The sequence below is a fragment of the Toxoplasma gondii genome, chromosome VIIa (assembly GCF_000006565.2).
Source record: "Toxoplasma gondii ME49 chromosome VIIa, whole genome shotgun sequence".
NCBI classification, from domain to species: Eukaryota; Apicomplexa; class Conoidasida; order Eucoccidiorida; family Sarcocystidae; genus Toxoplasma; species Toxoplasma gondii.
Window position 1 is genome coordinate 3,582,842 of NC_031474.1, and position 26,581 is coordinate 3,609,422.

The 26,581-nt window shown below is 47.8% G+C and overlaps 1 protein-coding gene across 1 annotated transcript; it reads right to left on the minus strand.

Annotated features, from left to right (window-relative positions):
• On the minus strand, positions 1-25,226 carry TGME49_202120 (hypothetical protein). Its single transcript, XM_018779190.1, has 35 exons — positions 23,552-25,226; positions 22,351-22,498; positions 21,807-21,981; positions 21,358-21,498; positions 21,041-21,122; positions 20,572-20,611; positions 19,944-20,010; positions 18,943-19,090; positions 18,368-18,446; positions 17,832-17,886; positions 16,775-16,811; positions 16,338-16,395; positions 15,862-15,910; positions 14,926-15,077; positions 13,797-13,955; positions 13,419-13,470; positions 12,910-12,999; positions 12,570-12,619; positions 11,397-11,561; positions 10,746-10,881; positions 10,044-10,105; positions 9,203-9,271; positions 8,633-8,774; positions 7,851-7,912; positions 6,806-6,895; positions 6,436-6,535; positions 5,495-5,581; positions 4,925-4,986; positions 4,469-4,540; positions 4,101-4,149; positions 3,700-3,801; positions 2,720-2,775; positions 2,289-2,366; positions 1,240-1,342; positions 1-743 (listed from the first exon to the last, which is right to left on the minus strand). The coding sequence occupies exons 1-35, from the start codon at positions 24,444-24,446 to the stop codon at positions 687-689; spliced, it is 3,969 nt and encodes a 1,322-aa protein (XP_018637418.1). The 5' UTR covers positions 24,447-25,226; the 3' UTR covers positions 1-686.
• Between the last annotated feature and the right edge of the window lie 1,355 nt (positions 25,227-26,581).

The window sequence follows — 26,581 nt, forward strand, 5'->3', positions numbered from 1 at the left end:
CGCCGCTCTTGGCTGTTTTTCTTCGCCCAACAAAGACACACGCAACGCCTCAATGACGAAAGCGGGGTGTCGAATCCACCTCGAGAGAAACATCCGGTCTGATCCTTCTATTGTGCATTTTCACTGAAGCGCTTCCCAACACACGCTGCCCCGGATCCCGAATCTCAGCCTGCACTAGCTTGAACGAATTAGGGAAGAAAGACTTTTCCGTGTGGCAGAAACCCATGATCGTTGGCCCACATGGCCGGCACCCATATTGCTCATTTCTCCTGTTCACAAGCCACAGATTTCTTTCCTTCCCTCTGAACGCGCGACCCTGTCTCTCATTCCCCATTTCACATCCATCTCCAAGGTTCCACGTGGTCCACAGGCTTCCATCATGTCTCTCTCACGAGAGAAACGAAAATCCCGCCAGAAATACACCGAACAACACCGACCCTGCAGACGAAAGCTCTTCGCCAATTTCCAGTTTCCGTCTCTTCTCGGCCGTCCCTGCACGCTCATTCTGTAAGCCGTTGCGTGCTGTTCGGTGGGATTCGCGAAAAGCTGAGGGTGGCCCTGCCAAGGAGCCTAGAGGCTCTTTTTCCGTTTTCCTTCGTCGCGACTGTTCCTCCTTCGGCGGCGCACTTCTCGCCGAAGGCAGTCAGTCCAATCTTTGATTTACTCCTCCACTGTTTTATTCAATGTCAACCGCTGCCGCTGGTAGAGGACCGCGAAGAAAGATCCTGAGCGTCATCTTCGGGCTGCGAGTCAACGCGCATTCAGAAAAAATCGAACAATAAAACCAGAGAGACTGAAGACGAGGGGATGCGAAAAAAAGCACGAAATCGCGACGGGGGCGACCCCCCCCCATACGTCAGACGAAAATCTATGGTTTTCGCGAGTTCCTGACAGTCCCGCAGAACGCATTCAGACTCAAAAGGAGAGAACCACGCCCACGGTCGCCCTGTTTGTCACTACAATTTGTCGAGGCTTTGATTAAAGTACACGCCGTCCAGTTGAGGGAAACCGATTACGCGGAGTCGCGACAAGACGCGAAAGAAATTAAAGAGAGTTTCCGCACCAAAGCGTGACTCTGAGCCCGGAAGGGAACCGACAAACATCGGAAGATGCTCGTCAAGGATACGAACTGGACTGGCACTGTGGGGTGAAGTGAAAACACGCGGCCACAACACAAGTGAGGAGCAGAAATGAATTTTGGAAGTGAACGACGAGAGAAAACTCCACAGGCAAACCTACCACCGCAAAGGAGACACGATCCTTAGGAGTGTCCAATCCAAGGCGCCCGAACATTCGCCCAGGACCGCGCAGATCTGCGGCCGGGGCGGACACGAATCCGTAACTAAGGAAACGTCACAAACAACCCATCAACAAAGCATCCATAAGAGAGGACATCTTAAACGAGAAACACACGAAACATTTCAACCAATGCGCAACAACCACCTTTTTTTTCACGGAGACGCACACAAAGTAAACTCCATTAACAATACTCAAAAAAACAGCTATTGCACATGGACTACACAGGGACACAGCTGCCGCTCTCAAACGACGGCCGGTGCTACTCCACTTGCATCACCCCAAACAAACAGATAGACATTTGTATGCATATATATATATATATATACGCGTATTTACAGATATATTATTAAAAGCGAGTACATGGAGAGTTGCACTGTCACAGGTATGTGTGCACCCGCGAACCACAAACACGCAACTGGCCACTGAACTAGGAAGCTGGGGAGATGCGCCTGGAGGCACTCACCTGCAGCAAACTTTCTATCACATTTACGTACAGTCAGTCAATGAACCCCAATCTCCACATAAACACACGCATATCTATCAAACAATTTGTATACACCTACATACATCTATGTCTCTCTGTACATCTCTCCAGTGATATATCGCTACCGGTCACTAGATTTATCTATCGATGTCTATACATCTATCTATCCATCTATATCCGTCCATCGCTGTATTTATCTACGTATAATTATCTATCTCTCCGCTGACATCTGCTTACCTGTTTGTCTGCCTATCCTCATACAGACGTCCATCTACATCAATACGTCTACTTGCGTAGCTCTCGACCCACCTGTCTATGTCTACGTGATTGGAGAGTCATCTACCTAATCTGCGTGTGTCGGTTAATGTCTACTTTTATGCATCTGTATCCACCTGCATCCAGCTGTTTCCTCTAGATCAAACATGTCCGCGAATGTTGACGGCGACTCCAGGTGTCACGGCTGCATGTGTGAACTGCACGCGAAACTGGACTGGACGCAGCTTACATGATTTGCGGAAAGAATCGAGGCGGGGTCGACTCTGCAAAACTTCGGAAGCCGATGAGTTTCAGACAGAACTGCCACCTGGGGACCACAACGGGAGGAAGAATCCAAAGGAAAAGACTCTCTCAACATTCGTACGATTCACTTCCTCGCCGGCTCTCTGCATGTCTCGGCGCTCTTCTCGTTCTCCTCTTCCAGGCTTCCTCCTCGTGAACAGCAGTGTGAGGAACTCTTTTTTCTCCGACTTCGTTGCCCAGTGCGACTGAATTCGTTAAAGGCGCCCGTTCACTCTTTCGACTCTATGGAATCGCAGCGACTGGAGTTTGTAGAATCGCGTCATCCCTCGTTCTGCCGCCACCGACGCATCTAAGATGTGTGCCCACGACAACGCGGGTGCCGGCTGCCAGAGAGTCAACGCACGAGCCTTTCCTTACTTGTTCCACTGCAGATCTGTTGTCACTGTGAGACTTCTTTGAATGAGAGACTCCCCCTGAAAACAAGCAGCCGACACACCGAAAAAAGAAGTACCTTCCAGGTCTTACATCCAGGCTCTGGGACACAGGAACAGGACCTGTGCAGACCCCAACCACGAGAGAAATCTCTGCTCTCTCACTCTCCTTTCATATACACACTTGCATCAGGAAGCACAGATACACCTATATACATATATACATATATATATATATACATACCGCACACATATGTAAATACGTTGCATCCCTTGCTTCATTTCATGCATATCAAGGGGTACACATCAGGCTCAGGAAAGAGGTCGTGCAGCTGAACTGCTTCATCCCTCATTCGCCTTCCTCTTTTCCTCACCCCTGAGAGCAGGTGCCTACTCTGCAGCACGATAACATATCTTTTCGCAGCAGTAACTAAGCTTAAGAAAACTCAAAGACTTTTCTAATCTAAAAACTAGAATTTCGCGTGCATGAGAGATCGACACAGTTGGCAGGTCTACATAACCTTCAAGTGCTACGGCTCTCTGTGCGCGAACTGTGTCTCTGCATGCATCCAAGAACGCAAATCATCATTCCCTATCAATCCATCTATTTCGATATCTGTCTATCTATTTTGATATCTCTCTGTCCACATATCTATTTGAATCTCTGTACAGGAGCACGCGGGAGTAAAAGCCTGTTGACTAGGGATCGATCTCTGGAGCCCCCTGTTCCTGCGGAACACTCAGAAGAGAGAGATCTGGAATTTTCGGTTACAAAGCTGAGACGTACAGAGACGGCTGCTCTAAAGCCGAACGTATGCGTTGTCGAAAAATCAAGTGCCTCTTGAATGTCTACGTGTATGAGAGTTTATTTTGCTGACTGGAGAGACCCATGGAACACAAGGTTTTCCTCTGGATTCGGCACACTCGTGGTTGTTCGCACATCTGCAGGCACATGCGTCTTCTCACCTTTTCGGACGTCGGCTGCAGAGGCTTAAAGGTAATGACGCGAGTCGAGGAAATGTCCACCTTGTACAGGTCCTTCTCGATGATGAACTCCGGAGACTTGCGCTGAAGGAGAACATTTTTTCGCGCAGCGAAACGCTTTTTCGACATGACGCGCTAGGTCTGTGCCGAAACGGGATGCCACACCTGTCTCTCAGCCTCTCCGCCATTTCTCTCGGCGCATGCGTTCCGTAAGCTGAAACACGATTTCCTTAAACTGCCGAGGCGGTTTGCCCCGATACACGTTCTGATGAACTAAAGACAAGGCGCGTTCTCCGGTTCCATGCAGAGAAAGTAACGCATGCTCGCACGGATTACGATCTCGACGCCGAACCTCACAGCACACAGGTGCATGCACAACTTACATATTTATTCTTGTAGAACGCCAGCAGGTTTTTCTTGCAGATGATGAACCTGCACAGATACACCATGCCACGGTAAAACACAATCACCTTCTTCAACGAAGCGCAACGAAACTTCACTCCCCACGCACAAACATGAACAAATATATATATATATATATATATATATACATATATATATGTTTATTTTCATATACGGATGAACCTACATATATATAATAATATAAACGTATACATATATGTGCATATATTTGTCTACACATTTGCCTGCATGGGATATGGGAGGATCTATGATGGGCATTCGACGAGAGCACTCCCCACTGTGAAGAACGAAGGCGTATGCATGGAAAAGGGAGAGAAAAAATGCTCACGGTTTCCTGCTGCCTCCTCTGTTCTTCTCCTTCGCCGGAGGGAACCTTTGTTGCTGCAGTTCCGTTGAGTATCTGCAAGCGAAAGGAAAATACGCGGGAGCGCCACTGAAGGAGCTTGTTCCGCCAGCTGAGCAACTCAACATTTAGGCGGAGTCACAGACAGACGAGAAGCGAAAGGGAAAGAGACAACAGACAAGTCGACAGAGTGAGGACAACACAGGAAACGCGAGAGAAGTCGAGCGAGAAGACACCCAGAGAACAGAAGCGAATTTCGCGAGTGAGGAAATACGGACAGACAAGACGGAAGGCGTCGAAGGAGAAATCGTACACAACATGCCCACAACAGGAGATGCAGAGCTGCGGTTTCTTGTTAAGAAGAGGAACGCCTGCGTTCCAGAAGTCCCTCTTCTTTTGCTTCTGAAAAAAACTACAAAGGAACCACAAGTCGCCTCTCACCTGTCGTAATCTTTCGCGAGTGGCAAAATGAAATCGATTCTCTCCTCCTCGTCCGTGTTACGCTGCAAGATATCCCAACAGACACCGAAAAAAACGTGCATGCAGGTCCAGTCGAACTCCTCACAAGAAAAGAAAAGCACACAGACACAAATACATACACACAAAAACATATATATATATATATATATATTTATTTATTTTTAGTTTTTTTTTGTATGTGCATCTGGGTGGATGTGAATCGCCGTGGGCTTGTGCGGGGGTTTATGATTGAATGCATTTCTTCCACGGAAAAATGTGTGCGTGACTTGTGTCTGTGGATGTTTGGGATGGAGATCGTTGATTCCCTGTTCGCCGTACAAGCAGGGAAACATGTTCAAAACATGTTCATGAGAAAGTGGAAACTGTCTGAGAGCACATGTCTCTCCGTTTTCGATCTCCGTTTGAGCGCAGGCAGTTGTGCGGGTGTCTACGCATGTCCGAAGAATCGCATTAGAAGCGGAGAATCCAGGTCTGTCTTTCCAGCTGTGAATTGCCCATCGGTGTTGACTATCGATGGAGAAAGAAGCTCACGCGGACGTAGACGCGAATTTTTCGATGCTCGACGACGTACTGCACCTGAGCATCTGCCGCCGGGATGCACATGATGGGACTTTCGGCCTTGAGGAAAAAGCAAATGCATGCAGTGCAGAGGACTCGATTAAAGCCGCGGACTCCCGATGTACAGACACGCGAGGCGCCTCGGAGAGCCAAGCGCTGAGATGTTTCCGAAAACCTCAAACAACGACAGACTCGAGGACATCGCCGCCGTGCTCCAAAGACCCCAATTATGTAAATACATATACATATATATACATATATATACATATATATACATATATATACATATATATACATATATATAAATATATATACATATATATACATATATACATATATATACATATATACATATATATACATATATATACATATATTTATATTTGTTTGGGTGTGGTTGAGTGCAAACAAAATCCAGAAACGCATGCGCGTGTCTCTATGAATCCGGTACGTATATGTACCTGCGGTTTCTTTTTCTGTCTTAGCGACCGTGGATCTGGTATAGTGGTCGAGTTCTCCTTCCTGGGATACAGGTCGGTCGTGCGACTGTCTCTGAGCTGTCGTCGTCTTCTTTGATCATGGCACGAGCGTATGCATATGTACAAGAAAGAATGAATTTGTATAGGTCTACGTATATGCACAAGTCTATGCTCGCAAGAGCATCTCTCGCTTCTTTTCAGTGTCACCATTCAGGTTAACAATGTTCCACCTGTTGTGCCTTGACATCCAGATCACGCGGGGTAGGGAGCGCTGTGTCAAATATTTAAAAACTGGACCTCGATGTATTATTTTTGAATCCCTTCAGTTGTGTGGGGTTCCCTCCGTCGATTGCTTCTGAAGTATTTCCTTTCAAGGAACTAGTAAAAAATACGCATCTGTTGACTCTTCCTTCGTTGCTGAAATGTCCACCTTACTTGTGGGGCAGGGTACAGGAAAATCGTTCGATCCTTCACGACCAGGGCGAGAGAACGTTGTCCCGACTCATCTTCGAACAGGTTGACGGGGAAGACGTATCTGGAAGAAAAGCGTAGAAGAGCGAATATGGCGAAAGAAAACGGAGTCAAAAACGCCGCGTCTGGAGTTCGAGAGAAAGACACGAGAAAATGAGCGAACGCGGGAAACCTAGACACCAGAGAGTTCGCAGAAACATCTGAGGACACAGGCAAGTTGACTGCGGAAACGGATTTGTCGAGTGAGGAGAAGAGCGCTTGCTCTCGCTTGCCTCTTTCATGAGGAGTTGTTTTGTCGAAAAGATCGAATCACTTCCCCCCTTTTTCGCCTCACTTGTTCAGGTTGGCGTAGTTCTTGCGTCCACCGTTCTTGCCATCCCCTTCAGACTTGAGGAAGCCACCGAATTGGAGAGCGACGTTCCACCTGAAAATGGAGAAGCAAGGAGACAACTCTGCTTTGCACATTTGACTTCCTGAAAAATCGATTTGGTTGACGAAACGAAGTGCGTACACTCAAATCTGGTACAGAAAAACCGGAAAAAACCTGTCGAAACACTGTCAAGGCCTTCCTTCCCGTTATGCGTGAGAAGACGAGAGACACCCTCGCCCACCCACTCCCTTTCTCGACGGAGTCTCTTCCACGAACTCGAGTCAACATGCTGGCGGACGCTCGGAACGGAGAATCCATCTTTGTGCTGCGAGTCTGCCTTATTTCTTTCTCCAGACGCTGCGTCTCAGAGTCTCGCCTGCCGGATAACATCCACGCGCTACGGAATGGCAGAACGGCGCTGGATCGGCCAGTCTGGAGAGCAGAGGCTAACGGCTGTGCACTGACATGACGAAGAGAGTTGGGGCCATTTCTGGGCTCCCTCGCAGCACACTGTACGCGCATAGAAAACTCGATATTTGTGGCACTCAGGCAAATTACGCATCACGTTTCAACATCACAGGCGGACACAATCCGCAGAAGCGAGAAACAGAGAGACTCGACGAGAAAGCAGACTGCCCACGAGGGAAAAAACCGCTTCGAACGCATGCGCATGTTTGTCTCCACTTCAGAAGCTGCTGAGAAAGGCATTATGAGTCGACATCCTAACAAACAGCGTCTCCGTCAGTGTTGAATCCACGAATGTTCCCAAGCAGAGACACAGATATATATATATATATATATATATATATATATACATTTATATGCGTACCCAGAAACGAGTAGACGTAAACAAAATATGAACGCGATCATAGCCATAAAAGTGTATATACATAATACACAATGACATAGAGACAGAGACATATACATATACTTAGAGAGCATATATATATATATATATATATATGCATTAAAAAATAAAATGAAGGCAGATAATGCTTTTTTAACTCACCGATCGAACTCAGCGAGGGTGGCACAATCGAGAATAATGCGCTCGCGTTTGCCGGTGGGAGTCTATAAATATAGTGACGGAGAAATCCAGAAAAAAACAGACCAGATACACAGAAATACACGGTGTAGATACTCCTGCGCACAGGCACATGCTATTACTTCTAATGGTCCAACATGCATGTTTGACCTGCAATTTTAATGGCATGACTGCTTACAGTATGCCGATCCATACCATTTTAACGTTCTATCTATTCATACATCTCTATGTTTCATTTGCATTACCTATGGGTACTCTACCTCCTACATTTCTAGATGTATACATGTATACCTGTATATGATCTACACACACATATACATAGGCACATATTGTGTGACCATCAGGACATTTCGACATTTAAAGAGAAATGAACATGAAAGTTTCAGCCAGGTGAGATGGATCCTCTCGTCAAAAAAAAACCAACTGCATGCACCATGCTCGCCCCTCTGCATATATATATATATATATATATATATATTCATTCAGATTCGTATCTAACGATTCATTTATCTAGGCATACAAACAAATTAATACCTACATTGAAACTTGCATATAGTCGCATATCAATCGAGGAACATATATAAATAAATATATATATATATGTATATGTATATATATATATATATATATATACATGTGTCGATAGGTGACCGCTGGCGCAGTCCCATCACGAGAGAAAAACTGAAGTGGGGGAGACCTTGGAGACTGGTGGAGTTCAAGCAAAGCGGAATTTGAAGACGACTTACGGTGTGAATAATGCGAATTTCTCGTCTTTCTCGACTCGAGGTCGCTTGACATCTCTCGGCAAGCATTTCCATCACAGGCTTCGCGCCAGGACTCCCGTAGTATCGATACAAAGCGAGCGTGTTTTGCGTGACGACGCAGACTCTGAAAACGAGTACATACTCTTAAATGAAAATATGCACCAACAAATCGAACGCGAATAAGACAGATATCCAAACAGCTGTCAAAATCGTCAATTCGGCCATACGTATATATATATATATATATGCATATGGGTGGATGCATGTGTGTGTACACCAAAAACATCTATTATGAAATCAATGGTTACCTGAAATGTCAGAGTTTCAATTCTTTACGAAGAGACAAAACGAACCCTTATATGTATATATACATGAGACCTATATACATATATATACATATATATATATATATACATATATATATATATAATCTGGATAGGTTCTACGTTGGGCGCAGAAATGAGAATGAGAGGTGCTGTGGTGGCGCATCAGCGGCGCAACGACGTTTTTCCGTCGGAGAGAGAAACATTTTTGCCAGCGAGGATGGCCTACTGGTTGGTCCGCACAGAGCCTTCGTCTTTGCGGTCAAGGAAGCCGTTCTCCTTCAGCTTCTTGTACCACCTGAAAGCGAAAAAAGAGATCCACGAAAAAGAGAACTGTCCGAACGCAGAAATGAAGAAAGGATCACCCCCCCCACACACATATATATATATATACATATATATATATATGCGTGTATGTATAAAAGGTAGAGAGAAAGACGTACACAGCTAGTCACATCTTTGTATTCAAGTATACGGACAGGTCGATCTCCTTGGACAGATGGAAAGGTAGAATGATACGAAGGAACTTTGTGTGTAGAGAGAGATGCTGGCGGACAGGTCCAACCAAGGCGATGGAGAAGCAAGGTCGGCCGGAACAGCGAGATGTGAATGGATAGATGCATAGCTGGAGAGATGAAGACAAGTAGGTCGACAAGACACGACTGTAAATGGAAAGAGACGGAGAGAGGTCGAAGCACGACGGATGCATGCGGTTCGAGAAGGGGACAGGCTACCCCTGTAGTGTTCAAATTGAGAATTCGCTGTTTTATCTTCTTCGAAAGCGCCAGGAAATGAAAGGCGGTGTCCTCTCTCGGTTCCTCTCCAGCGCGAAGTCACGTCTTCCACTCCTCGTTTTCGCGGCTTTTAGTCAGCGTGCGTAGACGCCGTAGGCTGACTCTTTTTGAGGCAGGAACGCAGACGGCAGAAGCGACTGTCCAAAGTTTCTTTTTCGCGGTCCTTTCCGTCGGTTTTTCTGTATCTCCCACTGCCCGGATGGTCTGTTTTTCTTGCCGGCGTCTGCCTCGAGTGCCGGGCGCTTCGCTCTCGAGCTTCTCCTGTGTCGCGCTCACCCTTGGTAGATTTCGTCCGTCAAAAAGCCGAAGACGTAGGACTCCTCGTCAGGCGTCCCCGGCTGAGAGAGAGGAGCAAACAGAGAGGAGACGTCGCAGTACGCCGCGGTGAAGACGGGGGAGCGGCGTGAGAAAGCGAGGGGAGCCGGAACGAGAGGAGAGAGACAAACCAGCAGAAAAAGGAAGGCAGGATGAAGCCAGATCAGACCGAGGCAGAAAGGAGAAGCACTGAGAGCAGAAGCAAGAGAACTGAGAACAAGGAAACCCAAGAAACGAGGAAACGTAGGGGATGCCGGAGCCAGCACTGTGAGGCGAAACGGAAACAATTGAGAAACGAAGGGGATTCCTCGGAACGGGGCACCGCGGGGAGGCCGCAAAGGCCATTCGGACCACAGATGTCCTCGAGCCGTTTCCTCGCCTAGAAAGTGTACGCAAAACTAGGAACGCGTTCACGGAAGCGCATTTCGCGAAGTCCTTCAATAGACCTTCCTTGTACCCTAGCAGATCCTCATAGATACTGAAAAAACCTGCAGAACGTCGGCTCGCATGGATTCACTGAAGGACAAGGTGCACCATGCTTCGGTCTCATTCAGATTGACAGCCTGCCCACAAGCTCCACTCCGCATGCAAGTGGAAAACATGTTCCACGACAGGCCTGAAGGCTTCTTCATGCTCTGAAAGAGGAGAGCAGGGGGAACCCACCATATGGCGAATGACGAATTCTTTGTTCGCATCGTCTGGCGTAGTGATGCAGTCGGAGTGGAACAGCTTGAGCAGAGGCTCCGGATCGTTCGCATGCTCCATCAACATCAAGTAACCGTCTCGGACGATAAACAGTCTGAAAGCAAGTGACGGAAGTGTAGAGACAGCGACGAAGGCGACAGCAGAGCGAAGTGGAGACACCGTCAGAGAGACGAAGCAAGAGAATCACGAGAAGAAACGCAGGAGAAAGAAGACCCAGAGGAACACGAGGACGGAGAAACAGGGAAAGGAGAGCAAGGACAGTACTTGAGAAACGCGTTTAAAGGTGAACCTGCAAATGCGACCATCTCCTGCAAGCACCTGCAAGTACAACCTTCTCTGAGCCTTCCCTCTCAACATAATTTTTTCCAATCTTCCGCCTCCACAAAAGGAAACAAAAGCGCCGCAACGACCCGATCGGAAGCCCTGCGCCTGACGCGCTCGTTTCCGTTCATCCCTCTCATTGTTTTCTTCTCTCTCTCTCCTCTCTTTCTTCTCTCTTTCTCGTCTCTGTTCCTCATCTTGGCGTGCTCCACTTCCCTTCTCTCTTTTTCTCTCTGTGTCTCGGTCTGACGCACAGGAGAAATACCTTGCGACCTCCCCCAGACTCACTCATCTTCCTTTTCCTCCTTCTTCGGCTCCGCAGGTGTGTCTGCCTTGATCGGCTCGGCTTTCTTGACGGCGACCGGCTTGGCGGGGGCGGCTTCCTGTCTCGGCTTCGGAGACGCTGGTTTGACTCGGCTGGCGTACGTTCCGCGGTGCACAATCTCAGCAATTCTGGAAAGAAAGAATCCCGACAGGCGCGGCGAAGTCAGAGCGCCTCTCTGAGAAAGAGAAGCGGTTTTCGAACCGGCAACGAAAAAAGACTCAGTCTTTCGCAAATCCGTGCTCCTCCTTTTCAGGAAGCAGGTCAAGACACACTTCCGAACGGGCCAGCTGACGTCCGATTCCAAGCAGACGCGACTTCCGCCTCAACTGAGGACTCTTCATATCTCGAAAAAAAAAACTCAGAAAAGCAGCTCGCCCCCCACAAGAATGCGCGGCCCGCAACTGTGCACCGCAAAAAACCTGACCGTCTGTCGAGGCCTCTGAACCTGACGCGATCGAGTGTGAAAAACCAGGGCATCGACCGGCACTGAAGTCAGGCGCGGACACCACAGACACCTCCCTTGGAGACCCGCAGATGCACACACGGACATACATACACATACACACATATATATATATACATATATATATATATATATACATATATATATATTTATATGCATTTGTGTATGCCTCTAGGTAGAGAAGGATAAATGAAGCAAGTTACAGAATCGGGCGTTGCGTGTATGCACGCGAAAACGACTATGGTAGAACGAAGTCTGAGAGGTCCACACAGCCAGACGGAAGACTCCCGAGAGAAAAGCGACCGTCCACCGAAATGTAAAAGTTGACCATTCTCATTTCCTTGTCGATAGCACAATTGAAAAAAAAACAAACCAACACGTACGTATTTATACACAACTATATACATTTATTTATATACATTTTTTCACAATTTATATTCCATAGTTGTGACGGTGTATGGGCACAGGTACGGGGAGGCAGCGGGGAGCAGCTGGAATAGGGGACCTCCATAGACGCGTCCGCAGATTTGATTTTTTCCGGCATTGTTCTCATTTAATTTACAAAGATGCAGCCACACAGACGCAACTCGCAGGCGTTGATCGAAGGAATTTCTGCCTTGCGAGTGACCGACCAACTGGACCAACTGAAAAAAGTAAGAGATCGGCTGCCTACTCCTCGAACGTCTCCTTGGGAGCTTTGAGCATGTACGTTTCCTTCGGATTCTGAAACATCGACAGAGGCAAGAGGCGAGAAGAAAAGAGCCTCGAAAGAGAAAGGCGCAAAAACGAGAAGAACATGACGATCCGAGAAGAAGAGACAAAAGGAAAAGGAGGAAAGAGGAACGAAGCAGAGATATCGGGCGCTGGTGCCTACACAAACAAGTTATCACAGACGTTCTGTCGTCAGAGTAAAGAGGGAAGAGAGAAGGAAAGGAACGCAAGCGGACAGAAAGGAACGCAAGCGGATAGAAAAGAACGAAACAACAATGTAGGAGAAAGTGAAACAGGAATACCTCCTTCAGATGGAACTGGATGACGCCGTTGTCGCGGTCTTCGGTGAGGAAAACGCGGTCGCAAGGAATGCACAACACGCTCGGCGGATCCTGACGAAACCACAGAGCAGATGCTGCAAAAATGCAAACTAATATCAACTTCCCTCAAAGAAAACTCACGGTCGATTACTCAGAGATACAAAAAATACATGTCTAAAAAGTCATACACATGCACATATATATATATATATATATATATATATATATACATATTTATATGTACTTACAGTTACGCAGAGATGCATATGTTTGATTAGAATTGTACAGAAATCTATGTGCTCGTAGCGAAATGCCTACATTCTCATATATATATATATATACATACATATATATTCAGTCTCCATATATATATATATATATATATACATATATATATACATATATATATACATATATATATATACATATACATATATATATATATATATATGGGGACTGAATTTTCTGGATTTTCGATCAGGCTGGCTTACCCCTTTCGCCTCACAAATGAGCATGTTGTTTTCTTGATTGTAAAAGGCGGTGCTGCAGAGCGAAAAGAAGAAACGCTTTATCCCTTAAAATGAGGAAGCTGATTTCGCAGAAAACGAGCACCGCGTTCCCGGATTACTCGGGCAATCACCCGTCGTCGAGCTCTCCACACCCACCCATATATATATATATATATATATATAACTTTTTTATGTATGTGTACATATGTTTCTCCCTAACAGCGCCTGTGCATGCATGTACGTTCTCTTCGCATATTTGAATACGTCTTCCGGTATATATATATATAATATGTATATGTCTGTATTTTTGTAGGTGAAGACGCGTGTATGAGCGGGCAAGCGGAGGTTTTCGAAGCTGACGCGTTGTTTTGGCAGATAGGGACACTGTGACCCTCGGGAGACTTTCCAGAGGGGACGATCCAAGAGAGGCTGTCCTTCGGCTTGGGGATTTGCGGGAGCGACGCAGGAGCTGCCTTAGGCGCTGACACGAAGCCGGAATACATCAGCGCGTAAAGCCACCTGAAAGAGAAAAACCCCCAACCGCATGTGGACATGGACCCGTTAGGAAAGGCATTCCACCACACACATCCGTCCAAATACATATATATATATATATATATATATATGGAGATGAAGATAGATATGCAGGTGAACCAGAGGGGAGGAGGAAGTTAACGTGTGTCTTGTAAATCTCGGGGAGTTTACGGCTGGAATTGCCTTCTAAAGAAAAAGGCTGCAGAATCATTGAAGAGAGAAAAGACGCGAAGCTTCCTGCGAACAGAAATGCCCACTCTCGCCCCTCGTCGCACTAAACGTCCTCCTCCACAAGCGAATTCTCCAGGCAAAAAGTTTTCAACACACAAATTATTCAAAGAAACGTGCACATATTCTTATACATAAGTTTGTGTATATTTACATCTTCCTCTCTGCCCCGAGAGGTGTATGGGCGTGCATGCAGCTATTTTTGAAATACAATTTATAGATGTACACCTGTTGATCAAAGTCTCAGACTCTATAAAGGTAGACTCGCTTGCATAGATTTTTATGTATACTATTTTTCCATTACTTAACAAACATCTCTCTGTCTCTGTAACAATTAATCTGTGCATGCAGCTTGGCGACCGCGAGAGTCTAGTGAATATAAGGCATGAAGACTCGTGACTTGACGCCTCCCTGGTGTTTCGGATTTCTCCAGGAAACGAAAAGCTGCACAGAAGCGATGGGCCATGACAGAAGTGAGGCAAGTAACGGAGAGTCAGTAGAATGCTCGAGAACTCTAGAACGAAAGGCATTCCTTTGAAAACTCGGCGAGACCCTCCTGTAACTTTGGAACGCCGGTCGTCTGCCCTGGAAGCCGTGCAAACACAGTGAAACAAGGTTTCTTACTTTTTTCAAGAGTTTTCATGTTTATCTGTGCAGCGAGAATGAGATCCTATGACGAAACGATATTCTATTAAACTGTGCAGAAAACTTTTTATTCGTCTCTCACTTCTCCATGTCGTCGTCGGTCTGACACCGCAAGTAGTGGTACTCAGAGACTCCGGGCCGTACTTCGTAGTCAATCTCAAACACGAGCTCATTGTAGTCCTGACGCACTTGTCGGACTTTGTGCGAACTGAGAACGATCGCCGGTTCCTCATCCTGAAGGAAAAAATAAAGAGGCGACCCGCAATACGAAGCCATCTCAAAGGATAAAAAAACAGTCTGCTCTCTCCAGTCATCTGCACGTACTACCCTCAAGGAAAATCATACCATCTACCTATCTACATTTATATCTATCTACAGATATAAATATATATATATATATATACACACACACACAAGAAGCGGTGCATTCGTATCCAATTATATATGTAGTGGTACATCTGTAGTCGTGGTCAGATACACACAGGAACACATGCCCATATGAATCTCCAAACATTATACCTACATATATACATATATATATATACATATATACATATATATATATATATACATATATAAATACGAAACGACAGATCGATACATATACACCCATATTCGGACACATGTGCACATAGTGGTTCATGGATATACATATACACATATATGTATATATATATATATATATATATATATATGCACGTATATATATATATATATATATAAATATGTATATATATATGTACGTATATATATATATATATATATATATGTATATATATGTACGTATATATATATATGTATATATATATATCGAGTAGGAGACCTTGAGTCGAATATTTAAGTTGGCGTGTCTGATCAGGCTGTGACGATTGACGGCGATGTTGCACTCTGAACGTTTCGAGTTTCGCACGAGGTGAACGGCTGATGCGCAGAAGCGCTCTGAACATCAGAGAGAGCAAGTCCTTGATGCAGCTGTGCATGCAAGTATTTTTCCGAGAGAGCGGAGAGGCGGACGTACCTCTGGGTCCTCGAAGATGGCGAGCGCGGATGCTCGAACGGCAACGAGTCTGAGGAGAGAAGCGGAAACCAAACGCGAAGCCGTGGAAGAAAGAAACCAGATTCCCGCGAGCAAAGGAAAAGTCGAAACTCTGGCATTGCGTCCAAGCCACCAGCGTCGCGTAATCTCACAGATACACAGAAAACCTTCTGTACAGCTACGAACAGAACTCAAACAGACGTCCATTCGCATGCAAGTAGGATTCAACAAGACGCAGTTTCAATCACGCACATGAATACATGCCTCTATATACATATACATATATACATCTGTATAGGTGTAAAATAGGTATAAATAGACGTAGACGTCTGTTTGTGTAGAAGTGTGTATTCACAGAGATGCAGACTTCTTTGCATATAGCTGACTGCGACGTGACTGAGGTTTCGTCCTCGTCCTGATTTCTTCAGGACAGAGAAGGCACTGGTCTGAGCACTGACTTTTCTTCGTAGAGCGGAATCTCCTCAGGGTCGTCCGTCTGGCCGTGCAGAAGAGTCGCTGCGCGTTCCAAGATGTCGCAAAAAATGGATTTTGGGATTCGTCAAACCACAGAATGACTAAGGCAGACATGTTCCGCAGAGGTGGAAGATGAAGGAGAGAGGAAACGAAAGTCGAGGAGTCTCACCGAGCCTGACGAGCGAGCGCAGGCGCGGAGAAAACCGCAGCTTGTCCCCACAGACAAACGACCTATCCAGGCATCTGGACTCTCTCACATATGCTACACATCTGACTGGACGTTCACATGTACCAAAATAAGCAATTGTTCATAAACACCGTTAGAGAGATCTCTTTTTCTCATCGCCCCCCGGATGCACGCAAGACACAAGCACAACGCAGAGTCGGTTTGTCGAGGAAACAGAAACGCATGTCTCTTCACCTGTAAAGAAGACGTCTCTGTCCATGTCCCGGCGGCGCTGCATGCAGCCGACATTGCAACCACAAAAGACACAACAAAAATAAAGAAAACGAGAGGCAAAGCTGCGCGTTCTACGAAGACGGTTGAAAAAGGGCAGACGCTGCGACATGCCCGGCAGATCCAAAACGACGTTTCATCTGTACAGCAGGGCTTTGTTGACAAGACTCTAAGTCTCTGAGACAAGACTTGTTTCTGGTTTCTTCTCTTCCTCAAAAATCGTTTCTCCACTCTTCTGCCTCCGTCCCCCCTCCACGTTCTTTCGTCTACTACGCATGCACCTGCACGAGTTTCTCTTTTCAACCATCACTGCGGGCTACATCGGTCCGTCGAAAAACAATGTGAACCTTCTTTCTCTTTCCTCGAAACATGCACCTACGTTTATGTATCCAAAAAAACTACATCCACGTGTAGAGACAGATCGACAGAGAGGTAGATTAGACGTACAGAGAAAGATAAGGAGGTCGTCGTAGCTATGCAGGGATTATCGAACGAGCTGCATTGATACATATGAATATATATTTCAGTCGATATCCCTGGAGACAGGATTTTATCAGACTAAAAAAGCAGGATGAACGACGCTCGGGTGAAGAGGAAACTGCGAGCGACGAACGTGGAGAGGAAAACCGCACAGCGGGGGTTTCTCTGGAGCGTCTTGTCTGCAGCCTTAGCACTGGTGTTTCGTTACTTTTTTGTGATGGCCTCCCGCGCGTCCTCTGGATTTCAGAGACCTGCGACGAAGTCTGTTCCCCCAACAACTCTGCAGAGACCTGGCGAGTCTTGGTTTTAAAACGTTCTCGCCGCGTAGGAATCCGGACGCGAAGCCAGACGCAGAGAGGGTCTGCGCTCGCCGACCTCTCCTCGCGAAACTATGCAGAGACATCGTTCGTGCAGAGGCAGCGAGAGAGAGAAACGGGGAACGAAAGGCGAACAAGACACAGAGTCGCGCTGACAAAGCGAGACCGCAGGAGAGAAGAAAGTCGGCAGAGACGAACGCCTGGAAAGAAGGACGAAAACTCACCGATCTGTCCTCAGCGAACCGAGACATGGCAAGTTCTTCCAAGGATGTTAGCACCCTGAACAACAAAAGGAAAAAACAACATGAGAAGTGCATGCATCTGCCAATTCACATGGATATGTACATGTATATAAAGTATCCTGTATATGTGTAGGAGTGTAGAGAGCTACGAAAGCTCCCGGGTGAATGCTCAGATGTACAGAGGAAAGAGGAGGAGTCGCTTAGACATGCGTATGCACGGATATGTGCCGAGACAGAGCGGCGGAAGGCAACGGAGGACGAAGAGGGGAGAGAAGAGAGACAGTCCCCAGAGGAGGACAAGGAGAGGTAAGGGAAAGGAGCTGAAGAGCAGCTGGGGAAGAAAACCTGGAAGTATCGGTTATGCGGATTCATGCAGCGATGTTTTGCGTAGCTCGCCGGTCTCTGCGATACACTGAGGAGACGCCGCGGACTTCACAGAACAAGACATCGAGACGAGTTGCCTCGGTGAGGCGAACGCACAGCGCGCCAGAGTGTTTTCGTCAACGGTGCCTGCGTACTTCGCAAGAAGATTTCTCTGCTCCTCTAAAATGCTCATGTGGACGCTGGAGAACGTCTCTGACTCCTGGGGCTTCGACGCTGCGGAGGCAGAGACAGACGCGCGGACCGCGAAGGCGAGACAGAACATGGCGCAAAGACAGGGAAAAGAGGCCAAGTGCCCACACCGATGCACAGAAGACAGTCCGAAGACTGGGGATTCTAAAACGATTCAGAGAGAGATCAAGGAAAGAAGCATGAGAGCGAAACACGGAGACAAGCACAGAAGAAGATGAAGAGAGAGAGGAGACGGAAAGAGATACGGGAGAAACTCAAGCACCACCGAGAAAGCGAATCGAAACGACACACACAAAAACTTAACGCTGGAAAGGAGAAGGACAGAAAGGAAAAATCTGGAAGACGAAGAATAAAACGAAAGTATCCCATCGACCCTCCCTGGAGAAAGCGACACGGTTTTTATCCGAGGCCTCATCCTCCACTCTTAGTCCCCGTGAGAGAGGAGAGAAGAACGAAACCAAAGTCTTTCTTGAAAGAAACGAAAGAGAACAAAGAGAAACTTCCCGGAACGAGAACTCACCGATTCCAGAGTCGATTTTCTCCGTCAGAGCGTGAACTTGAGAAAGCAACACACCGAGCTGCTCCTGAGTGCCTTGCGCCGCAAGCGCATTCGCTGGCGCCAGTACAACGGGGGGAACCAAGGACTTTTCTCGGTTCAAGGATTCAATCTAAAAAGTTGAAAGCAAACATCTACACGCCTCTCATACACAGATCTATCCAGCGAAATGTCATGCATGTACATGCACACACTTGTACACCGATTTACATATTCATATATATATACATATAAATATAAATATATGTATTTATATATATATATATATACAAAAATGTAAATCGGTGTTTCGATACACACAGAGACATCCACATGTGTATAGATGCACGCGTACGCAGGTGAACCGGCAGATGTGCATATAAAAGTTTGCAGCGTGGGCAATTACTTGTGTATGCATGTGTATAGGAATAAACTGTTAGCAGGTCTCTTTTCTGTCTTTGTTTCGGAAGCATGTTGTGTCGCAACTGGAAGGAAGCGTCTGTGGTATGCCGCAGTTCCAGTTGTGTAGGCGGCAGGACTTGAGTGGCGACGGGGAACGCTTCACGGAAGCCGAAAAAGTCGACGCAGAACACCGGCAAAAAGTCGCAAAACTGCTCCAGACGCGTTTCCCCCTCCTACAGGAGACGTCCCTCCACTCAGAGGCGCGGGTGTCGAGACACATGGCACTGCTGCACGAGCAGAAACGTAAACCGATCGACAGACCAAGACGAAACGCCTTAGTACGCAGACCAAGTGCAAAGACAGCAGCACAGAGAGAGACGCAGCCGAAGACAGGTGGACAGCTGCGGTTGACGTCGATACACCAGCAGAGGCGCAACTCGAAGCACACGAAGAGAAAGAGAGACAGTGGCGGAGACATGCGGCCAGACAAGAGGAGAGGGAGAGAGACAGAGATCTGGGCATTTGCGTGTACGAAACGTTTTTGTGAAATAGACTGCAAGCCCAGATGGAGAGGTGACGCATACCACTTTGTACAGCCGTTGAATCTCAAGGCGTTGCTCCTCGACCATCTTCTGTGCCTCGAGGAGATCTCTGGGGAAGAAAAGTGCAAACGGAGAGTCCAGAGAAACTTTATTTCATTCAGCGCATGAGCAGAAGCTGCCGGAATTCTCTATCCATCTACGTTTTCCTGCAAACAAACATGTAACTACAGACGACAGGGGGTCCCTGTAGAGGCGGCATTGCAAGACATGAAACGAACCAATCTGTTTATTTTGAATAGGCGGACCATTTACGTTACTCTTGGATGTTTCGCAGAGAATCCGAGTCATTCTTCAGAAGCTGTCGACATTCCTTTTTTTACTGTAAAGGGTGTACGTCAGTCACACGAATACTCGAGACTAAAGTGAAAAGGAAGCAACTCGCGCACTGTAGCTAACTAAGCACAGGTGCAAACACAAACAGGGGAGACGGCTTGCATGGTGCATGCACTCAGAGTCGCGGGAAGGCGACAGACAAGGCTCGACAAGACTCAAGAAAGAAGTGACACTGAAACATCGAAACGAAGATGAATCCTGTTTACATGCACGCTCGTAGAAGAGACGCAGATCGCCGGGCGAAAGCATAAAAAGAGGGGAGAGCTCTGCGACTTACGATTGAGATTGCATGAGAGACATGCGCGAAACTCGAAGCTCTGTCAACACACAACAGCAGAGGCAGCATTTCTCGCTCGACGTGCATTGTCTCGCGACACCCGAGACAAGTCATGCAGGTGCTGTCCACGATTCATAAAGTGAACACAGCGGCATGGAGTTGGATGGAACGATCACAACCAGATACTACCAAGCAACCGGTTTGTAACGTCACTTCACATCGTACGTGGATGGTATTTTCTAGCATATTATGCGGTGTTAAAAGTAATTCCACCCACGCACAGGAAAGCGCGTCAGAACCTTTCTTCCAGTGAGAGAGGTCTTCTAGCCGGAAGCGCGGTTCTTCGTTCACGAGAGCCGCTGTGCACTGTACGTACAGCGGCTCGCGCTTCTCGGTGGCCCACTCGCGCTTCACAGAGGATCTGCAATTCTGTTGTTTTGCTGCTCGCGTCCTCCGAAAAGAAACTCACCCTGGAAAGTGAGGCCCAGCTGCTTTCCCGTTCCGCGATGCTGGTCGATGTCTCGCTGGACTCTCGCGAGTTGAGCAGCCACCTGCGCATGCAGTGAAGGAGGCAAACCGCGACTACTGGGCATCCTTGGATGTTCACACTGGAGCATTCGGCAGGTCGTCGCAGTCGGTTTCTCGTGCTGTGTGAGAATCCCTTCATCTGACTCGAAAGCCCTGCGTGCGTGTCTAGCTGTGAGGAGCCGTTCCCAGGTGAACCGAGTTGGCTTTTCTCCAGCAGAGGACTTCTCTTATCAAAGCGGTCTTTTTCTAGAGACGCACATCTCCAGCGCCTCGCGGGTCGCCGTCGGTGAGGTCCGCCAAACTCCCAACCGTCGCCCCTCGAGTCAGTTTCTCCACGCGACACTTCAGCTGCTGCACCTCGGACTTCAGACGCTCGTTTTCCTCGGACTTGTCCTGACGCTGAAAAAAACGAGCGCACACACACACGCACTAAGACATATGTACACATACACATGTATATGAATATACATATATATAAATATATATATATATATATCTGTGTATGTCTATATAAATCAGTATACGTCAATACATGTCTTATATTTCTATATATGTCGATCTATGCCGGTATATGTCTATATGTATATGTATATATATATATATATATATATGTACACATGTGGAGACGGGAAGTGGGTTGAAACGGAATTAACAGAGTGAAGATACAACCATTTGAGTTACGAGACAAGGGGGAAAAAGATGTTCACCTGCGCCAGAGACAGCAAACGATCTCGATCTTCGATTCCCTTCTCTGCCGCTGCCAAAGTCGAAGTGAGTTGGTCGAGCATTTTTTCTTGGCGGATGTGCACGGTGCTCATAGCAGCCACCTCGCCATTTGCGGCGTCCAGATGAAGCCGCAGTTTCCTGTTCTCCTCCAAATATCTGAGGAAACAAAACGCCAATTTACATCCTCGAGAATCTACACGTCGAAACACCGAAACACACAAATACCAACACAGACGTGTCAGTGTGTGCATTCGAGTAGATTCCCAGCTAGGCCGATAAAGGTAATGCTCCAGACGCTTACATCCAGCTTAGACAACGCATCTATCTGTCGGGTGTATGTACAGCTGGGTCATACACAACGCGTGCATGCAGTTTTCCCGGAGTTGAACTTCTCTGTTCTGTCGCACTTAAAGTTTCGTGAACCACTCTTTCGCCGGAGACACCTGCTCTGTTCCTCGCGGACATTAGAGGTCGAGCGGAGATGCACACGGGGTCTGTCGCATGCATTGCTTCTTTGAAACGTACCTTTCAACTTCCTCCTGACTCGCCTTGTAGGCTGCGACTTTCTCGTTTTCTGTCCGCAACAGAAGAGAGGAAAGTTGTTCAAGACGACTCCGCTGCTGCAGAATCACCCGCTCCGCCCTCCTCAAAACGTCTTCTTCATCTTCGTCGACTGCACCAAGGCAAGCGCATGGACAAACAGCTAGATGTTGACAATATATACATATATATATATATATATACATACATATATGGGTAGGTCGGCCAGCTGGACGTATACATGTTTGTACATCCGTGTAGCGGTAAAAAGTGAGTTCTGAGCATTGCGGAGTCACATTCATATCGTCGGTAGTAGAGAGTCTCTGTTTACTCGATGCGAGGGATGCAGCTTTGGAGCGCAGTAGTGAAGAGGTCTCTGTGTCGACAGCAGACAAGCATATAAAAATAAATATAGGTATACATATATATATATATATACATGTCAATGCATGTGCATGCATACATATATAAATGTACGTGCTGGCGGGTTGCGGAAATACGTTTTCTGGGCAGTGACAGCTTGGCTGGAAGTGAACTCGAGTCCATAGTGGAAACGCGCTATGACACTCAGGAGTCGCGTATCTCTGAGGCAGGTCGACTTTGAAGTTTTTTCTCGGTCGTTGTGGTCACCAAAACGCTGCGGCACCTGCGGGCTGTCCGCGGCCGGAAGAAACGCTGAGTCCGGACAAAGTCAACATCGCGTTGCCGGAAGACAGGAAGTTCATCGAGAAACGGACGCGAAGCAGCGGAAATCGGCAGCTCATGACGCGCACAGAGACGAACAGGTTGCGCGTGCAGAGAACCGACGAAGGCGCTAGAGGGGGGAAGGTGCCAAAACGGAGAAATATTCTTCACGAAAAAGCGAGAAAGAAAGGACGCTACAAAGAGGAAGACACATGAGACGCAGGGGGGACATACACCAGCGGCACATTTTCCAAACCTCCGAAAGAAGCCTAGGCACAAGGACAGGTCACGGAGAGTTCGCGTTGGAGTGAAAGGTGGAAAAGAGACAAGTGATCAACAAACAGAAACGCGCATCAAAAACACCATCCTGCAGATACGCCGTCCCCAACAGAAAGGAGTCGCAGAGGAATACAGACGCAGTGAAAACATGTTTTTCTCTCACAAACTAAGTTTGCTCGCTATTCCTGAGACGCCTGAAACACAAAAAAAGTCGCCATCTTACGCCTTGCAGGAGTCGTGTGTAGATACTCCTCTTGAAAAAGCGGGGGGGACTGGTCGTTTCTCTCCAGCTGACTGAGAGCAGGCGAGTCAGAAAAGTCGTCGCGAGCTCCCGCACCCGACGGCGTCGGACTACACTCCGCACAGGAGTGTGGAGATCCGAAGCTTCCCAGATGGGCACCCTGTGTGCCGCGTGCGACGTTCCCCGCCAGTTCACGCGAAACCGCGTTGTCGGCAGCAGCCTTCTCGTCGTCTGTGAGAAGCTCTCCTTTTTTCAGAAGATGCGTGGAGAGCCGAGGAGGTCGAGCGGGACCGCCAGACACCTGGGCGGAGTCCAGAAACGACAGGTCGTCTGCGTAACTCTCTCCGGAGCAGCGCGTCGGGGACGCGCGCGCCGGGGAAGCTCCCGCGCATGCAGAAGCCAGGTGGACGACACCGTCCACAGCAGAGACAGGAGAAGAGGGCGAAGAACAGCGGTGACAAGAACTACTTTCATAGAAGTCGCTCGGAGACGAAGGCGGCTCTGTGGGCACCAACTCTGCGAGCTCCTCCGCCGAAGACAGCCGACTGCGTCGCGTGTATGTACACCCGAGCGAGCCGGGTTCCGCCGCCAGTGCGTGCCAGGCATCATTTGGCGTGGTGTTTCCTGCACTTTGTGAGCAGACTGAAGAGGAACAGTTCGCCACGGACTCGGGAAAGCTGCTGGCTTTTTCCCGCGACGCTAGTCGCGAAGAAGCATTCAGCGCCTCTCTCTGGCAGGGCCGTTGAGTGAGGTCGCTACCGCAGGAGGGCAGAGATCGACAGGAACTGTGCTCAGAGAAGTGAGCGGGAACAGCGGAAACGGCAGGACTTGCAGAACGAGACCGCTCCGAAGGATCCGCAGCGTCTGTGCCTTCCATGCTTCAGACGCGTGAACTCGAGAGAGAAACGACGAAAAGAAACCAATGCCGGAGGGTATGCAGGCAGGACAAGCCAAGCAGCTGAAGAGCCTTTTTGACGAAAGAGGGAGCAAGGGGCCTCAAGCCGGAAAAAAAGGCGGGACTTGCCATGAAAAAGAAGAAGAAAAGACTTTTCCCCGATAATCTCTGACGCGCGTTGAAGACACCCGACACACTCTGGGGTTGTCTTTGCGTAGCTTTTTCGCGGGGAAATTTCTGCTAAAAGCCCCACTTAAAAATTAACGGCGGTGCGAATCTGCAGACTCGAAAAACTGTTTCGTAAGACACGTGAAACAGGCAGAACTAAAAGGTTGGTTCCGGCAGGGAAAGTCTCAGAGTATCGCGTTGCCACGAGGCTCCGACATATGTGGCTTCTATATGGAGACGAAGGGGGGGCAACTGGAGGTTTAACTCAGGAAAACGCGCGCAATCTGAGTAAGACAGGAGGATAAGGAGCAGTGGAAGAGACGAGCAAACGAGTAAGTATTGAAAAGAACGGAGGAAAATCGATGGATATCTGACAGACAAGAAGCCGTTGCGCTGCGGAATTTGTAAAATCGAGGCTATCCACACCCCCCAGTGCACATATCTGACAGTAGTAGACACACCTCGCTGAGGGGTAGCGAGCTGCAGAGCTGTCAAGCAAGACCAATAGGCGAGAAAGTCTCGCGTAAGCAACCACGAAAGGAAGAGGTGTAGAGTCTAAAGATGAAAAAGCAGCGCGGGAAGACAGGCAAAGAAAAAGAATCTCGAGGAACGCGTGCCAGCGTCAAACGATTAGGAGGGAAGGCGAGTTCGCCTGTTATCCAGCGCATGCAGCTGATTTTCCTCCGGACAAGAACTCGCAAGACGAAAACAAAAGGCTTTCCTAGCTTTTCTAACTTTGCGGCTCTTTCACACAACATATTGAACAGCCGAAAAGAAACACAGACCGTATACAAATGCGAACTCTCGACGGTGTGTATGCGGCGCAGAAGGTGGGTGCAGAGCTCCTTTGTTGCTTTTCGTAACTGGATGTGGCTGTTCTCCGGTCTCCAGTGTCGACAAATAACGGTACGAAGTGCAGAGCTGATTTTGCAGTTCCGTCTCTTTAGACGAGAGTTTTTGACGTAAGGTTGCCTTCCGTTGCAAAGTGCGTCTCAGGAGGCTCTGGAAGTCGCGTCTACCACCGTTTCGCCATACCTCGCGGAGCGTGTAGAGGATGAAACTGCCGAGTGCTGCATCCGCGGTTTTCAACATGAGTAGGCATGAATAGACCATTACCAAATCCACTTGATTGTTGATATACGTAGACAGAGCTAGCTGGTTCGTCATTGCTCACAGCAGCTTCGTTTGCCTTCTGGGGACTATCAAGGAACTTAGCATCACACAGGCACTACCGCGACTGAAACGGGAAGAACGAAGTACTTGCAGAGGCGGCGACTCAGATGAGTGTACATCTACCGACATCTCTGCGGGTATGTGTTTCTACTCGTCTGACGCAGATCATCTGAATGTGACTTGTTCATACATGACTCCTAGAACGTAAACGGGGCCGAGTGACGCTACTGTCGTGTGGTACTCAAATACGCCAAAACTCTGTCCAGCATGCCGCGGTCGACGAGTGGCGCATTCTCTGACTGTTACAGAAGGCGACAGTCCGTACTTCACGACGATGCAAAAGGTGGATATGAAGAAGCAGGGTACTGCAGCTTTCGTCTTTTATCGTGGCGTTCATTTGCATGACGCACCCAGACACTCTCCGCACCCGAGACGAGCAGGCATTCTCTGGGGAAGGTTCTAACGGGGAATTTGTGAACATCCTAGAACTTGGTTCACTATGGCACAGAGAGAAATCCTCATTTCGTAGGTACGAGGTTCACAGAGCTAGTAGTCTCACGGGGGATTTTCTGTCCAACTGAATCTCGTTTGTACTGGCATCCCCTTGTTCACTTGAATATTTCTGCCTTCCTCCGTGTCACACAAGGTTCCACCCTTCTCAACGGACTAACAGGGACTTACTCATGGCGACACCAGCACATAACCTTAGTGGGGTTGTGGTATTCGACCATTCCCCGGCACCTGTCCTGGCTCACGTCCTGATCGAGAATTTTTGC